This window comes from Paroedura picta, chromosome 9 (assembly GCF_049243985.1).
Source record: "Paroedura picta isolate Pp20150507F chromosome 9, Ppicta_v3.0, whole genome shotgun sequence".
NCBI lineage: Eukaryota > Metazoa > Chordata > Lepidosauria > Squamata > Gekkonidae > Paroedura > Paroedura picta.
In genome coordinates this window covers 5,601,650-5,618,112 of record NC_135377.1, presented here as the reverse complement: position 1 = coordinate 5,618,112, position 16,463 = coordinate 5,601,650, and the positions used below count along the sequence as shown (strand labels likewise).

Here is a 16,463-nt window from a genome sequence, read left to right as displayed (position 1 = left end):
GTAGGAAGGGACCTCCAAGGTCAGTCCAGCCTCTTGCAGAATATAGAATATAGCTATAAGAGCCAAGCACCAAAATAATCCCTTCTGCCCACCCACTCACAATCTGCCTAAATCCACAGGATTAGCATTTCTGTCAGATAGTTATCTAGCATCTGCTTTAATACTTTCAAATAATGATATCTTACTATCTCCTGAGGAAACCTGTTCCACTGAACAACCACTCTGTCAGGAACGTCTTCCGAATATTTAGGAGAATATTTAGAATTAATTTCATCCCATTGGTTCTGGTCCTAGTCTCTGGGACAACAAAAAACAACTCTGCTCCCTCCTCTATGATAGACCTTCAAGTACTTGAAGATGGCTATCGTATCACTTCTTAGTCATTTTCTCTCCAGGCTAAACAGACCAACCTCCCTCAATTTTTCCTAATATGTCTTTGTCTCCAATCCCCTCATCATTCTCTTTGACCTCCTCTGGATGTGCTCCATTTTGTCTACATCCTTCCTCAATTGTGGTGGCCAAATCTGAACACAGAGGTCTAAACAAAGCAATGATCTCACATGATCTGGACTCTATACTTCTTTGGATACAGCCCAAAATCCTATTTGCCTTTTTAGCCACCAAATCACACTGCTGATTCATGTTCAATGTGTGGTCTACTAAGACTCAAAGATCCCTTTTGCACATACTACTGCCAACACAGGTCTCCCCCATCCTATAATGATGCATTTGATTTTTCCTACCTAAATGTAGAACTTTACATTTATCACTATTAAAATAGATTTTTTCCCCATTTTAGCCCTATTTTCCAGCCACTCAAGATCATCCTGTATCCTGATTCTGTCTTCTGCTGTTTTTGCTATCCCTGGAGGAGCCGGGCATTTGTCTTCTGCTGTTTTTGCTATCCCTTCAAGTTGAGAATCATGTGAAAATTTAATAAGCACCCTTTCTGTTCCCTCATCTATGTATGAATACTTTGAACAACCCAGGGCCCAGAAAAGATTCCTGAGGCACCACATCTCTCTTCTCTAAGATGATAATCATTAATAAGTCCACTTTGGGTGTGATAAGTCAGGTAGTTGTCAATCCACCTAGCAGTAATAGGATCCATACTGCATTTTACCAAATGGTCAACAAGAATATCATGTGGAACCTTTTCAAAAGCTTTACTGAAATCAAGATAAACTCTATCCACAGTGTTCCCTTGATCCAGCAAGGTAGTAACTTTCTGGGGAAAAAGAGAGATAAGATTAGTCTGACATGACTTGAGAAAGCCATGCTGACTCTTAGTTTGACATTGCTTGCTTCTGTGGAACAACTGTAGATTTCCTCCATGGTCTCCCATGGTCTAACAAGAACCAACCTTGCTTAGCAGCCAATATGTGATTATCACATTGTATCTGAGGAAGTGTGCATGCACATGAAATTCCATACCTGGAACAAAACATGATTTGTCTTAAAGGGGGCACCAGACTCAAAATTTGTCCTCCCACAGAAACAGCAATTCTCCCTGGCATCTCCAGTTAAAAAGAACAGGATGCAGGTGATGTAAAATGCCTTATCTAAGATGCAGGGGGGGGGGGGCGGGCCACAGCAAGTATCAGAAAAGGATATCGATACATCAAAGTTGATTCCATGTACAGCAACTTCATGTATGTTCAGATCCATGGGTGAAAATAACGACTATTTCTTTCAATTCTGGATTTTCAGATACCAGATTAGATTTTTCTTTTTCTTTTTGGACTGTAAAGTAATTATGTAGTATAATTTGGATGACTATCTGTCAATACTGTAAAAATAAGAGCACTTTCATTTTCTTTTTAAAAATATGTTCTGATTAAAGATTTCCATTAATAAAAACATAGGATGAAACTAAGTTCTAGACTAAAAAGAAAAAAAGAGTAAAATTAAAAAAGTGGAGAGGGAGGAAAAAGCAAGATTAGTCAAGGACATTCAGCTTTCTGTCTGGATATATATATTATTTTATCCAAAACCTAGAATATATAGAACAAAACATTTCAGTGACCTATTATATAGCCACACCAGGCTGCTCCATTGAGGTGGGGCAGAAAGTGCCACCATTCCATGTGTGTGCACAGGCGAGGAGCTTCCCCGGTGCATGCTGGCTGCCCTGGCGCAATGGCCCCATGCATGCAATGCGGGGCCAGAAGTGCTCAGAGTGCTCCGAAGTGGCAGCAGTGGTGGCTAGGGGGGATCGGGGGCGTAGGGCCTCCACTGCACGATGGTGGGGAGCAGCATGCTGCTCTCCCACCATGGTGGGGGTGAGGGGATACCCCTGTCAGCTCCATGGAGCCACGGAGCTGGCAGGGGTGAGAGGCATTCCTACAGTGATGTCATAGTTTGGAGGAGGAGCCCCAAAGCCGGGCTCCTCCGATTGTGCACAGGGCTAAGCTGACCTAGCCCTCACCTGCTCTCGAGATGGTCCAAGGCCCACAGAAGAATCCGTGATTCATTAACGCGGGTCTTCTGAGGCCCTGGGTCAGGCAAGGCCTCAGATGTCAGCGAAGTCGATTGGGGATTTTTCCTAAAGCTCTGTTGCTGCCATCAAGGGTATTCCAGCCCATGCATAATAGGTCAATGGAATTCAAAACCATGATGAGTTACAATTTCAGTTACTGATTACATTTGGTGATTAAGCACAGATGTTTGAGCTTTAAAAGGAATAATCTTTACTAGAAAGATTATATATAAATGCATATCATATTAATCTGCTATAGTCTCCTTACTGAAGCAGAGTACAAAAACATTGAAAGTACTTATAAAGAAACATATTGCAAGTCCCTATGGCTTGCTTGCAAATAGGACTACATGCCCACACACCAACCGATGGATAGAAGTGAGATGCCTAATGGAGGATCCTTCTTTCTAGCAAACAAAAGTCCTTCTCTTCCTGAAGAATAGGAAGTGGGTAGTGGACCAGCTTAAACAAAGGGATCCCCCAAACATGAGGAATGGAAAAACCCAAAGTTATGGCTAAGAATTCCCTGAAATCCAGCAGTGATCTTTTGGTGTCAATGGTGTGCAAATATGTGCAAATTTGCTGCTTAATAACAACAAGGTTGACATCATCTAGTGATAGATTCAAATGGGTAGCCGTGTCGGTCTGAAGTAGCACAATAAAATCAGAGTCCAGTAGCACCTTTAAGAGCAACAAAGATTTATTCGGGGCGTGAGCTTTCAAGTGCAAGCACTCTTCGTCAGACTATGATCTTTTTACATGACAGGGAATATATAGCAAAAATCAGTTCTGTTACCTCAGTAGACTGTGTCACAACCAAATACAGCCAATGATAATCCTTTGTCAGAACAGCCAATCAATCCCCTAGAATTCAGTGTACCAGTGTACCAGTGTAAAAACACAGGGAGAAACCAAACTGCATTTTATTAGTGAACAAAGGTTCTCACCTCCCCATATGTTGCTTGCTCCATCCGCCTCCATACAAATAGTCTCCATACATCTAGTGACTTGCTGATTGCAATTCCAACACACCTCCATTGCTATTTCTGCCTGCTTGTGGAACCTTGCTACTTCATTCCACTTACTAGGCAAGGGAGAGAATGACCCCAACCATACACTTGCAAGCTATCACACCCTAATAGCAGAAGCTGACACTCCCCTTTAGTTAATTAACCCATCATGACTTTTGCATATTCAAAAGAAAGAGCAATGACCTTTAATTCAAAGTACTCTGCCCAGTTCTGGAGGGATCCCTTCAAAAAGGATGTGGACAGAATGGAGTGTGTGCAGAAGAGAGTGAGATGGACGATTAGGGGCCTGGAGCTCAAGCCCTGTGGGAAAAGGCAAAAAGTCTAGGGAATGTTCAGTCTGGAGGAGAGGAAGTTGTGGGGGACATGATGGCTCTCTTGAAATCTTCGGAAACCTGTCACTAAGTGCAGGGGAGAGGAAGCTGCTTCTGCTGGCAGCAGAGGACAGGACTTACAATAATGACTGCAAATGGGGGCAGAAAGGTACGGGGTGAATCATAGAATCATAGAATCATAGAATCATAGAATCATAGAATCATAGAATCATAGAATCATAGAATCATAGAATCATAGAATCATAGAATCATAGAATCATAGAATCATAGAATCATAGAGTTGGAAGGGGCCACGCAGGCCATCTAGTCCCACCCCCTGCTCAACGCAGGATCAGCCCAAAGCATCCTAAAGCATCCAAGAAAAGTGTGCATCCAACCTTTGCTTGAAGACTGCCAGTGAGGGGGAGCTCACCACCTCCTTAGGCAGCCTATTCCACTGCTGAACTACTCTGACTGTGAACATTTTTTCCTGATATCTAGCCTATATCGTTGTACTTGAAGTTTAAACCCATTACTGCGTGTCCTCTCCTCTGCAGCCAACATTATTGTTCTAGGGGTTTTGTTGTTGTTTTTTTTACCATAGGAAGATTTCAGCATTGGAGCTGGCTGCCTAGCAAGATGGTGAGCTAACTCTCATAAGCCATCTTCAAGCAGTGGATGGATGAATTCTTGACAGGGATGCTTTACGCAGATCTTCATTGATCTGGGTAGTGGGCTACAGGGCTTAAATAGCCCCTTCAAACTCTATTTATTCCTTATTTGAAGTGCACACCCCTGTACAACCGGGGGAGGTGTACAGCAATAGATAGAATGTCCCTAAGGAGATTTGAAGACATCATAAAAATTAAAGCTACCAAACAAAAAGAAATACACCCTCCCTCTCCCCATCGCGCCCAGCTACCTTCACTCTGCAGGAATGGGCTATAGGCCAGGCTCATATGCCCAATCCGAAAGAAGGCGGGTAACCCTGACACGAGAGGCCTTTAATGATTCTCTGGGTGCCATGATATCAAATTCACAAGTAGTCCGTTTTCATATTTCAGGCTGAAAAGTGAGCCGCTCCTTTGCCCGAACAAGGTGTGATTCCTCCATTCTGCCTTTTCTCCCAGCAGAAGTGTAAAGACGAGAAGTCCACCAAGCAGAAACCAAGCATGGCAGCCAGAACCAACACGACAACTCTTTCTGAGATGAATGCAACACGGGAACATCTTATTGAGCCTAATTATACTTATGCAAATTATGATAATAATTCAATATCTTATAACCCCTCTGATAACGGGCCACAAGTCTGGTTCAAAGATATCTTCGTACAGCTTATTCCTGTCGCTTTTTTGTTGACCTCCACCTTTGGAGCATTGGGGAATGGAGCTGTCATCTGGCTTCTTGGCTTTTGCATTAAGAGGAACCCTTTCATGACCTACATCCTGAACCTGGCTGTGGCTGATTTTGGGGTTGTCATCTTAGTCATACTTTATATTATCTACTTTCTAATTGATAAGGATTTTGTAGAATCGATGTTGATTCGCCTGATCTTTTGTATGTTCAGTGCCAGTCAATTTCTCCTGACGGCCATCAGTATTGACAGGTGTGTGGCCCTCTTCTTCCCCTTTTGGTATCGGTACAAGCGGCCTCCGTGTTTGACCACGGTTGTATGTGCAGTCCTATGGGTCCTCTCTGTCCTGCTTACTGCAGTTAGCATCACACTTCTGTTTCTTAAAGGATATGATAGTAATGGACACATCTACCAGTTCATGGCGAATATCATACTTTGCCTCCCGTTCATGACGATAGCCTTTGTCTCCTTGACCATCAAAGCCTGTTTGAAAGCACAACAGCATCGGAGGGGAAAGCTTTTGACCACTGTCTTGCTCATCCTTTTCTTCTTTCTCCTCTTTGCTTTTCCATATAATGTCATCTCCACCCTCTCCCTTGATGGTGATTTAGCAAAATACATGGTATCCAGTGCCTCTCTATTAGCCACGTTAAATAGCTGTGTAAACCCAGTCATTTATTTCCTGGTCGGGAGAGAATCCAAGTCTACACAAAGGGAGAGCATGACGATGATCCTCTTGAAGGTTTTCACGGAGGAAGACGACTGTGCTGAGGAAGCCCCAGCAGAAACCTCAGCCGCCGTCATGGAAGCCCCATCATGGAAACCCTAGCCATGGTGCCATTCCAAAAGCCAAAAGCTTCTCCTTATGCATAGGCAGATTCTATAAAGATCTCAGTTTTTAAATGTATAAGCAAGACCTCTAAGTATCTCCTCTATACAGTCATCTTTCAAAAGGAATAATGTAACTGCAACTCATGGGAAGGATGAGATTAAAATTACAGCAGGGCTCTTTTTAAATCTTTTCTTACTATTAACAACTGCTTGGTGTAGTGGTTGAAAGCAGTGAATTATTACCTGGAGAACCAGGTTTGATTCCCCCCTCCTCCACATGCAGCCCCCTGGGTTTATAGAGCTGTTGATAGAGCTGTTCTTACACAGCAGTTCTGTCAGAGCTCTCTCAGCCCCACCTACCTCATGGTGTCTGTTGTCAGCAGGGGAAGGGAAGGTGATTGTAAGCCACTTTGAGATTCCTTCATGTAGTGAAAAGAGAGGTAAAAAACCCAACTCTTCTTCTTCTGAAACACAGAATTGGCAATCTATATAAATTTTAAAAAGCAATTTTCCTGTAGCCCTTTAGAAACCTTATGTACACTTTCAAGCTATCATGCCCTAATAGTGGAAGCTCATGATCCCCTTTAGTTAATTGACCCATCATGACTTTTGCATATTCAAAAGAAAGAGCAATGGCCCTTAATTCAAATTAAATTCAACTTACTAAGAGTATCCTGTCCAGTTCTGGAGGCATCCCTTCAAAAAGGATGTGGACAGAATGGAGTGTGCGCAGAAGAGAGTGAGATGGATGATTAGGGGCCTGGACCTCAAGCCCTGTGAGAAAAGGAAAAAGGATTTGGAAAAGAGGAATTTCTAATATTCTATCGCAATATGTTACTAAGTACAGGGAGGCAGCTGCTTCTAACTGCAATTAGTGTCAGAAAGGTACCGGAAGGATATTGTGCTAGGTTTTTGTTTTGTTTTTTTAACCATAGGAGTAGTTCAGCAGTGGAGTTGGCTGCCTAGCAAGATGGTGAGCTCAGTCTCAGAGGCCATCTTCAAGCAGTGGCTAGATTAATTCTTGTCAGGGATGCTTTAGGCAGCTTGAGCATTGATCTGGGTAGTGGACTACAGGGTTTACATGGCCCCTTCCAACTCTATTGATTTCTTATCTGAGGTGTAACCACACGTCTGCACAACTGGGGAGAGGTTTACATCAATAGATAAAGCTACTAAGCAACAACAAAACTCACCCTCTCCCCAGCTACCTTCAGTCTGCAGGAATTGGCTGCAGGCCAGGCTCATATGCCCAGCCCAAAAGGCAGGTAACTCTGAGAGGTGACGGCTTTTATAATTCTCTGGGTTCCATGATAGCAACTTCATAACGAATCCGTTTTCAAACAAAGTTAATTCAGGTTGAAAACTGAGCCGCTCCTTTGCCGAACAAGATGTGATTCCTCCATTCTGCCTTTTCTCCCAGCAGAAGTGTAAAGACGAGAAGTCAAGGCAAGACTCCACAAAGCAGAAACCAAGCATGGCAATTGGCACCACCTTGACAACTCTTTCTGTGATGAATGCAACCTGGGAACATTTCATTGAGCCTAATTATACTTACCCCTCCTTCCCAAACGTCCGTGAAAATTATGATAATGTTTCGGCATCTCATAACCGCTCTGGTAATGGAACAGAAGACCGTTTCAAAATTATCTTTGTAGAGCTTATGACTGTCGCTTTTTTCTTGATCTCCATCTTCGGAGCATTGGGGAACGGAGTTGTCATCAGGCTTCTTGGCTTCTGCATGAAGAGGAATCCCTTCATGACCTACATCTTGAACCTGGCTGTGGCGGATTTTGGGGTTGTCATCTTAGTCATACTTTATGAAATCTGCTATGAAACTGGTCTGGTTTATGCATTACATATTTTGATTCGCCTGCTCCTCCTAATGTACAGCGCTAGTCAGTTTATCCTCACAGCTATCAGCATTGACAGGTTTGTGGCTGTCTTCTTCCCAATTTGGTATCGATGCAAGAGGCCTCGGCGTTTGAACACTATTGTATGCACACTAATCTGGGTCCTCTCTTTCTTGCTTACTGCATTTACCATCACACTTGTGTTTCTTAATGGATATGGTAGCCGGGGACACATCTACCAGTTTATTACGAACACTGTGCTTTGCCTCCCACTCATGACAATTGCCACTGTCTCCTTGTTCATCCAAATCCATTTGAAAGCTCCACAACATCAGAAAGGGAAGCTTTTGACCACTGTCTTGCTTACCCTTTTCTTTTTCCTCTTCTTTGGTTTTCCACTTAATGTCATCTCCATCCTATACCTTGACAGTGATTCAAAAGATTACATAAGTCCCTGTGCATTTCTATTAGCCACGTTAAATAGCAGTGTAAACCCAATCATTTATTTCCTGGCTGGGAGACGATCTAAGTCTAAACATAGGGAGAACATGAAGATGGTCCTCCAGAAGATCTTCAAGGAGGAAGAAGACTGTTCTGACGGAACTACAAGGGAAACCCAGGAATGAGGCCATTCCAAGGGACAAAAGCTTCTTCCTTTGTCAGGGGCAGCTCCTATTAAAGTTCTCAGGTTTCAAACCTAGAAGGAAGACCTCTAAGGATAGATTTGGTTCTGCTGCAAAGTCTCTTTGAGGCCCATTATGCACAGAGTGGAAGGTCCGCATTCGGGGTGGAATGGCGGCGGCTAAAATCACCATTTATGCACACTGCAGGCGGCAACCGGGCACAGAGTACCCAGCTTGCTGGGGGGTAAACGGTAATGACTGGGGAAGGCACTGGCAAACCACCCCGTATTGACTCTGCCATGAAAACGCTGGAGGGCTCTTTAAAGGGACTGCTAGCTCTTTAAACATCTTTGGAACTTGCTCGCTGTCTTGCAACTTTTGGAAGGCATTTAAAGTGACCATGATCACTTTAAACCCTTTTTTCTCCCCTCCATTGGAAACAATGGAGGATGGGGGCAGGAGAAGGAATTCCAGCCAGGATCGGTTGTGCCCCGAAAAATTCGAGATTAATAAAAAAAAAAACCCTGATTCATAGGCCAAGGTGAATCCATTCCTCATCTACCATAGGAACTGCCTTTTAAAAAGAAATCTGGTATTTTTCTTTTCACATCTACAGGACCCAGAGAACAACCGAAATTCCCCCCCCCAAAAAAAACTCAGATTACAAAATCCAATTTTTTTCAAGTCAAAAAAATACCAGATGAATAAATTTCACAGTCCTGGTTTATAGACCAAGGTGTATTGATTTCTCATCTATCACAGAAACACAGTCTAGAATGATCTTTCTGAAAGATTATACTTATTTCTTTTTTCAGGAACCTTCCTTTTAGGGACCCTGGGTATGACAGCTACAAGAGTAGACAATTAAATTTGTTACCTCCTAGGCACATTTCCTGCATGTTGGTGGAGCAGCAGGGATCCCTATCTTGGGTGAGCTGTAAAATCCTCTCTATGTTACCTTAGTTGCTCAGTGAGATCCTAGGAGCTGCCTCCCAAGAAAGAGGGTCTAAAACTGCATCTTGCCCTAATCGGCCTATTGCTCTCCCATTGGCTAGTTAGCCAATGGGCTCACATTCTAATATTCTACCACAAAATGTTACTAAATTTTCCGTTCTCCAGCATGGGCTCCATTCCCTTAATACTAAGCTCTTTGCTAGAAGAAGGAGGAGGAGGAGGAGGAGGAGAAGAAGAAGAGTTGGTTCTTATATGCCGCTTTTCTCTACCCAAAAGAGGCTCAAAGTGGCTTACAGTCACCTTCCCTTTCCTCTCCCCACAACAGACACCCTGTGAGGGAGGTGAGGCTCAGAGAGCCCTGATATCACTGCTCGGTCAGAACAGTTTTATCAGTGCTGTGGTGAGCCCAAGGTCACCCAGCTGGCTGCATGTGGAGGAAGAGCGCAGAATCAAACCCAGCATGCTAGATTAGAAGTCCACACTCCTAACCACTACACCAAACTGGCTCTACAGTGCCTTTGTCCTTAACTCTTATCTTGTAACATACCAGCCGTAGTCTACATTTCCTGCATGCTGTTCTTCTAGCATGTAATGGCTTCATACTGAGACAGAAGTACAGCTTTACAGAATCAAAGATACAGTTCAAATGTGAGGTGGATTGTTTGAGGGCCAATACATATTTATACACATAAGAACCTTATAATCACTATTTTATTTTTAAGGTAAAATTATAAGAAAAAAGAGAAGCTGGTTGGATCAGTCCAATTGTGCACTGAGTCCAACACTGTACCATTTGATGATAGATAAATAATGTTGCAGCATGTTTGAAGTTATAGCATAATTAATTTTTTCAGCTGGGACAATATAAACCAATACATTTGGGAAGTTAAATTGATTAGGGACCTGTTTCATGGGGGCCTCCTGTGAATTTGGATCTTCGGGTAAGATACTTTGAAGGATTCATGTAATTGCTTTAATTATTAATATAACTGTAATGGATAATATACATTTTTGTTGAATTAATATGTGTAAAAGATATATATATACTTCTACATGTACATTTAATAAATATAAAATGGAGGCAAAGATTATTTAATACTTTTTGTGTACTAGACCCATAACAGACCAGAAAAACCTCTTAAGAACATGAGAACGTAAGAGAGGCCATGTTGCATGGTGCCAAAGGCCTACCCAATCCAACCCTCTGTGTCACACAGGGGCCAAAACCCAGGTGCCATCTAGTGGTCGACGAGTGGGGCCAGGACTGCATAATTTATTTATTTATTAGATACCCCCCTCCCATATGGCTCAGGGTGGTTTACATGGACCAGCTTGGGAGGTTTTACGTTGAACATCATGCGTATAAGAGTCATAACATAACATATTGGCAAAAGTTTCAACACTGATTAAAAGACTAATAGAATATTTCAACTAGTTCTATTGAACAAAAATTTTGATAGCAACAACAAATTTTAAAGTATCCTAAAGGAGGTCAGATTCATTCAGGTCATGGGGAGGGGTCTGTATGGGGGACCCGTGGATGTTGTTTGGTCAGATTAGCCTCAATCAAATGCCTGGCTCAGAAGATCTCTCATGAGTGACTTAGTCAGAGGCCAATCATTGTATTGATGCAGTTTCTGGACTCTTCACCTCAAGCAGGTCCTGAAACCTTGAAGGTGTAGACTGCCAATAATAAGAACAGATCAAATCATACCAACCAAGTATCTGAAAGGGGAAAGAGGTGAGCGAGTTTAGCAATTTTGACAATTCAATAAAGGTAAAAGAAACCATAAGGCAGAATCTGTCCAGAGTGCAGGGTAGTACTTGGATAGTACTGTCCAGAGTACAGAGTACTTGGATAGTGACTAATTCATGGAGGTAGAAAGTACCCTGGTCAGCTGATGAGATCAAGCTAGCCTGAGCCATTCAAGTGCTGACAGCTTTAACTTACAAGGCTTTTAAAATTAAGAAGTGGTAATAAAATTAGAAAGGCATTTGGAATACGTGGTATCCAGTATATTACATGAAGGTTTACATGGATGGAGGTCAGCCCTCTGGGCAGAAGATGTGGCCATGAGCTCCATGCAACAAGCTTCTTGTGAACTCACTAGGACCTGTGCATGGCAGTGGCTGTGCTGGACCGCTGATTGTCCCTAGTGGCGGGGCAGCATCCCTGCCGCTTTCTGGAATCACATGGGGGTAGGAATCCCCCAGCGCACATGGACTGCCTCCTACACGTGTGCATTTCTATTTCTACCTGCAGTTGTCCTTTAGGGGAGGGCAGGGAGATGTTACTGTTGGCAGCTGAGGTGAGGACTCGGAATCACAGGTTTAAATTATGGGCAGAAAGGAACAGGATAGATGGGGAGGTTATATATATTCTATATATATTAAGAGTAGATGAGCAGTGGAATCAGCTGTTAAGCAATGAAGTCTTGGGCAGTGTCATGACGCCTAGGAAGGCACTGCAGATATACCTCCCTGTAAGACAAAGCTACAACAACTCCATGTAGTCAAAAAGTAGCACAGTCTTTATTGGGACAATTGCAGCAGAGCTAACATCTTCACTTCCAAGGACAACATATAAGCGGAGTCTTCAAAGCAATTTCTGAATGCAGTAACAGGACCCAAGGATCAAATAACCAAACAGAGAAAGAAGAATAAATCAGACCTTAAGATAAGAACTCCCAAGTATAACGGGGATGTTGGAGCCCTACCTTTCTTTTCCAAATGTCAGTACAATATATAATATTTTAGAATACAGTTCAAATTATAAACCTGTTTATATTGAAATGGTTAAATTATTAAAGTTCTTTTTTTATCCCTGTATTTTTCATGTCCACTTTGGGAGCATCTGGGTTCTTGGCTTCTACATTAAGAGGAATCCTTTCACGACCTACATCCTGAACTTGGCTGTGGCTGATGGGTCCACACATCAACTACGCTTTATTGTAATGTTTGTGCTCATGTGGCTACAGTCAGGGCACATCCTCCTGGCATGTGATGTGGTCACCATGAGAATCTAAACTTCAAACATTAGACAATAGGGGCTTGTAGCTAACAATGTACTGTTAACAATGTTTCAGCATACAACTGCGCAAAAAGGCAGACTTGTATAGCTATGCACATACACAATGTTCAATTTTATGTTTCAATAAAACAATGGACTCTTGAAGGAGTCGGGAATTAGCAGTCTGCTGGACCAGCTCTGTGTATGTGTGTATCATTCCAACATCTGGCGCCCGAAATTGGGGCTTGACAGTATTTGACTCACCTTGTCCGGAAAGAGTTACAGATGTGTCATCACATCCTGCAAGGATCCCAGGTGAGTTTGGGGTATCAGCTTCCAAGAGAAATGGACCAACAATGACCGTGGTATCCTAAGAAGGGAGCCTAAATGTGGCGAATTGGGATAAAATAGGATTCAAATTACATAAAGTTCCACCAGCATCAGTAGTGGTGCTGCATATGTGGCATCGCTGCTGGGCCGCTGTTTATAACGTCAGCAAACATTTGACAAATTCCCCTGCCACTGTAAATGCATCAGCACCTCGCTTTCTACCACCACTGCAACCGCCTGATCCCCTCTCTAATATGCTTGCTACACCAATGCATCCCAGTGATGCCATCCATTCCCCCACCCTCTCCATTAGTGGAGGTTGTCAGAATGACAATTCCATTTCAGGAAATGTTGGCTAGGCAGCAGCAAGCTCTGGCCCAGAGCTTACTTAGTATTGTAGCAGCAAGCTCTGACCAACAGGGACAGCGGGAACATTAGAGCCTCTCTTTTGGAGTCTCCAAGGAATTAAAGCAAAGTGTAGTGGATAATAGTTTGAAAAGTACATTCACAAGAGGGTTATTAGACGGCTTAAGAGGAGCAGGTAATTTGTTGCCCTCAGACTGGAAAACATTGGTAAAGGCTCTTATTTCCCCTGCTCAATATGTCCTCTTTCTACAAAGAATGGAAGGATGCTGCAGACACTCGAGCAATGGAAAATTTAAACCAAAATGTGGCCATGAGATTAGACGTGCTCACGGGAGAAGTTTTGTTTGCCACCACTACTCAACAGCTTGCTCTTCCCCAAAGGGCATTGGAGCAAACAGGACTCCTTGTGCGGGATGCATGGCAAAAGCTCCCTGAACCTGGTGCTCTCGGAGGGTCCTTTGCTAATATTAGACAAAAAGCAGGAGAAGATTACTTGACTTTCTTTAATACATTGCAAAGGGCCATAGAACGTCAAGTTAGAAATGTGGAAGCTGCTCAAGTGTGGATAAAACAATTGCCCTATGGAAATGCTAATGAAGAAGAAGAAGAAGAAGAAGAAGAAGAAGAAGAAGAAGAAGAAGAAGAAGAAGAAGAAGAAGAAGAAGAAGAAGAGTTGGTTCTTATATGCCACTTTTCCCTACCCGAAGGAGGCTCAAAGCGGCTTACAGTCGCCTTCCCATTCCTCTCCCCACAACAGACACCCTGTGGGGTGGGTGAGGCTGAGAGAGCCCTGATTTCACTGCTAGACCAGGACAACTTTATCAGTGCCGTGGCGAGCCCAAGGTCACCCAGCTGGCTGCACGTGGGGGAGTGCAGAATCGAACCTGGCATGCCAGATTAGAAGTCCGCACTCCTAACCACTACACCAAACTGGCTCTCAGATTGCAAAGCAGTTCTGAAGGCTGGGTCTAAAATTACAATACTAACCTTTCTAGAAATCTACAACTCTGTCAGAATGTTGGAACCAAAGCTCATAAAATGCACCTCTTGGCGGCTGCTTTAACATCTTTTGCCAATCCAGCCAAGGACTGGAAATATTTGAGAGGTGGGAAGACAGGCACTGTTAAATGATCTGAGGGAAGTTATTAAGCAAATTCAGTCTATGGGACCTTTGTATTGTGGCTTGCCAAATCCTAATTTGATCTCTGCAAGACAAAGAGAAATTTCCATTTACAGTCCCATTCCTTAATAATGAAATAGCCTCACCTTGTGTCAGCAATTTCTACATCGTACCTTTAAATCATTTATTTTTTGTCAACGGCTACAGGATTTCTCTGATGTTACGGCTGTGGTGTTATTCACACTTAATCACTTAACCTTTAGTTCAAATTCACTTAATCAGTACTCCTCTATGGAAAGACATTTTCAACAAGAAGTTGCTTTGCCTTGCCCTTTTTCATATATAGACAATTAAAGGTAAAGGTATCGCCTTTGCAAGCACTGGGTCATGTCTGACCCTTGGGATGACGTCCTCTAGCATTTTCGTGGCAGACTCAATACGGGGTGGTTTGCCAGTGCCTTCCACAGTCATTACGATTTACCCCCCAGCAAGCTGGGTGCTCATTTTACCGACCTCGGAAGGATGGAAGGCTGAGTCAACCTTGAGCCGGCCGCTGGGATTGAACTCCCAACCTCATGGGCAGAGCTTTCAGACTGCATGTCTGCTGCCTTACCACTCTGTGCCACAAGAGGCTCATGTAGACAATTACCAGGACCTAATTGGCTATTCCCGGTCCCATATTACATGGGCATAGAACCTAGAATCATGGAATCACAGAGTTGGAAGGGGCCATACAGGCCATCTAGTCCAACCCCCCGCTCTCCGCAGGATCAGCCCTAAGCATCCTAAAGCATCCAAGAAAAGTGTGTATGTGGCTATGCTGCTGTGCTTACTCCTACAGGTCCAGTATGGGTCCCAGCCCAGTTTGTGAAGCCTTATGGAGGGAAGGGGTAGTCAAACTGCGGCCCTCCAGATGTCCATGGACTACAATTCCCAGGAGACCCCTGCCAGCGAATGCTGGCAGGGGGCTCCTGGGAATTGTAGTCCATGGACATCTGGAGGGCCGCAGTTTGACTACCCCTGAGCTAGAACAACAGCTTTAACAATCCAATCCCAAACTTCAACCCGGCAATGGCCCTCGAGACAGGCCTGCACAGGGAGGGAGCACAGAGTCGGAAGCGGCCCAGCCGTCCTGAGGGGACGCAGCCTCCAGCTACCTGGGGAATGTTGAAAACACTAAGTGCTGATAGTAAATGTGCCTTACAGCAGCAAGGGAAACCTGAGAGCAATCATCGCTCAGCTTAACATTAATTCTGCAGGAATTACCCTGTTAATTAGAATAAAAGAAACATGATTTCACAAGTTTTCTGCATAAACCTCATGTTTGAAGAGTTGAGTCAACACAGAGTTGAGTCATTTCATGTTTGAAGAGTTGAGTCAACACAGGTTCCTGGTTGTGTTGCTTCCTGCGCTGTGTTTTCCAGAACTGATTGTAGTTTCCCACAGTAACAAAGTCTAGCTGAGGGCAACCAGCAAGACGTACAGTGTCAGAAGCCTACAAAACACCAAACACACATACATAATCACAGATAACTGCATGGGAGCATCTCTCATCACAGGATTATTTGACAGACATGTGAAAATAAAGAGGCCATGTATTTTCCGTGGGCAAATACAGAAAGAATCATGCACACAAAAACGGCTAGTGGGTTTGCAGAAAATCAACTCTCTGTCGCCAAAAGTCGAAGAGAGGTCTCAGTTTTTTAATGCCTCCATTGACCTTGTCCATCAAGGTCAGTATTGTATATTTAGGATGGCTGCAGCTCCCCAGGGACTCAGGTTGAGGTATTTCACGCAGCCTATTGCCTGGTCCATTTTACTGGAGATGCCTCTTAAATGAGGGCATGTTCCAGGGCCTATAGCGAGCCTAGGGGCAGGGCTGGGATGGACCCAAAAGAGGACCATGAGCAGTTTCAGGAGTCTAGGACAAAGAGGACATCAAACCAGTGTCCTTCAAAGCATATCTTACATGCTTACTTAGTAGAGGCATGACAATAGGTCTGCTTACTTAATAGTAAGTCTCATTGTGTTCAATGGGATCTAGTTCCTGGTAAACATGCTTAGTATTGTAGACCTAAATATTTATGTGTATTTGGAAGAGAAGGTGGCACGGGAGAGTCCAATCTTTTCAGCTTCATGAAGCTAAGAGCAAGGTCAGTCCTGGTTAATACTTGGATGGAGAGACCATGAAGGAAGACAGTAGA

At 43.5% G+C, this 16,463-nt stretch overlaps 2 protein-coding genes across 2 annotated transcripts; both read left to right on the top strand.

Moving 5' to 3' along the window:
• The first annotated feature begins 4,993 nt into the window (after positions 1 to 4,993).
• LOC143844994 (mas-related G-protein coupled receptor member H-like) lies at positions 4,994 to 6,004 on the top strand. The gene has a single exon (XM_077352912.1). It carries the CDS (start codon positions 4,994 to 4,996, stop codon positions 6,002 to 6,004), a length of 1,011 nt encoding a protein of 336 aa, XP_077209027.1.
• A 1,476-nt stretch (positions 6,005 to 7,480) lies between these two features.
• LOC143844993 (proto-oncogene Mas-like) lies at positions 7,481 to 8,637 on the top strand. The gene has a single exon (XM_077352910.1). It carries the CDS (start codon positions 7,481 to 7,483, stop codon positions 8,480 to 8,482), a length of 1,002 nt encoding a protein of 333 aa, XP_077209025.1. The 3' UTR covers positions 8,483 to 8,637.
• The last annotated feature ends 7,826 nt before the right edge of the window (positions 8,638 to 16,463 follow it).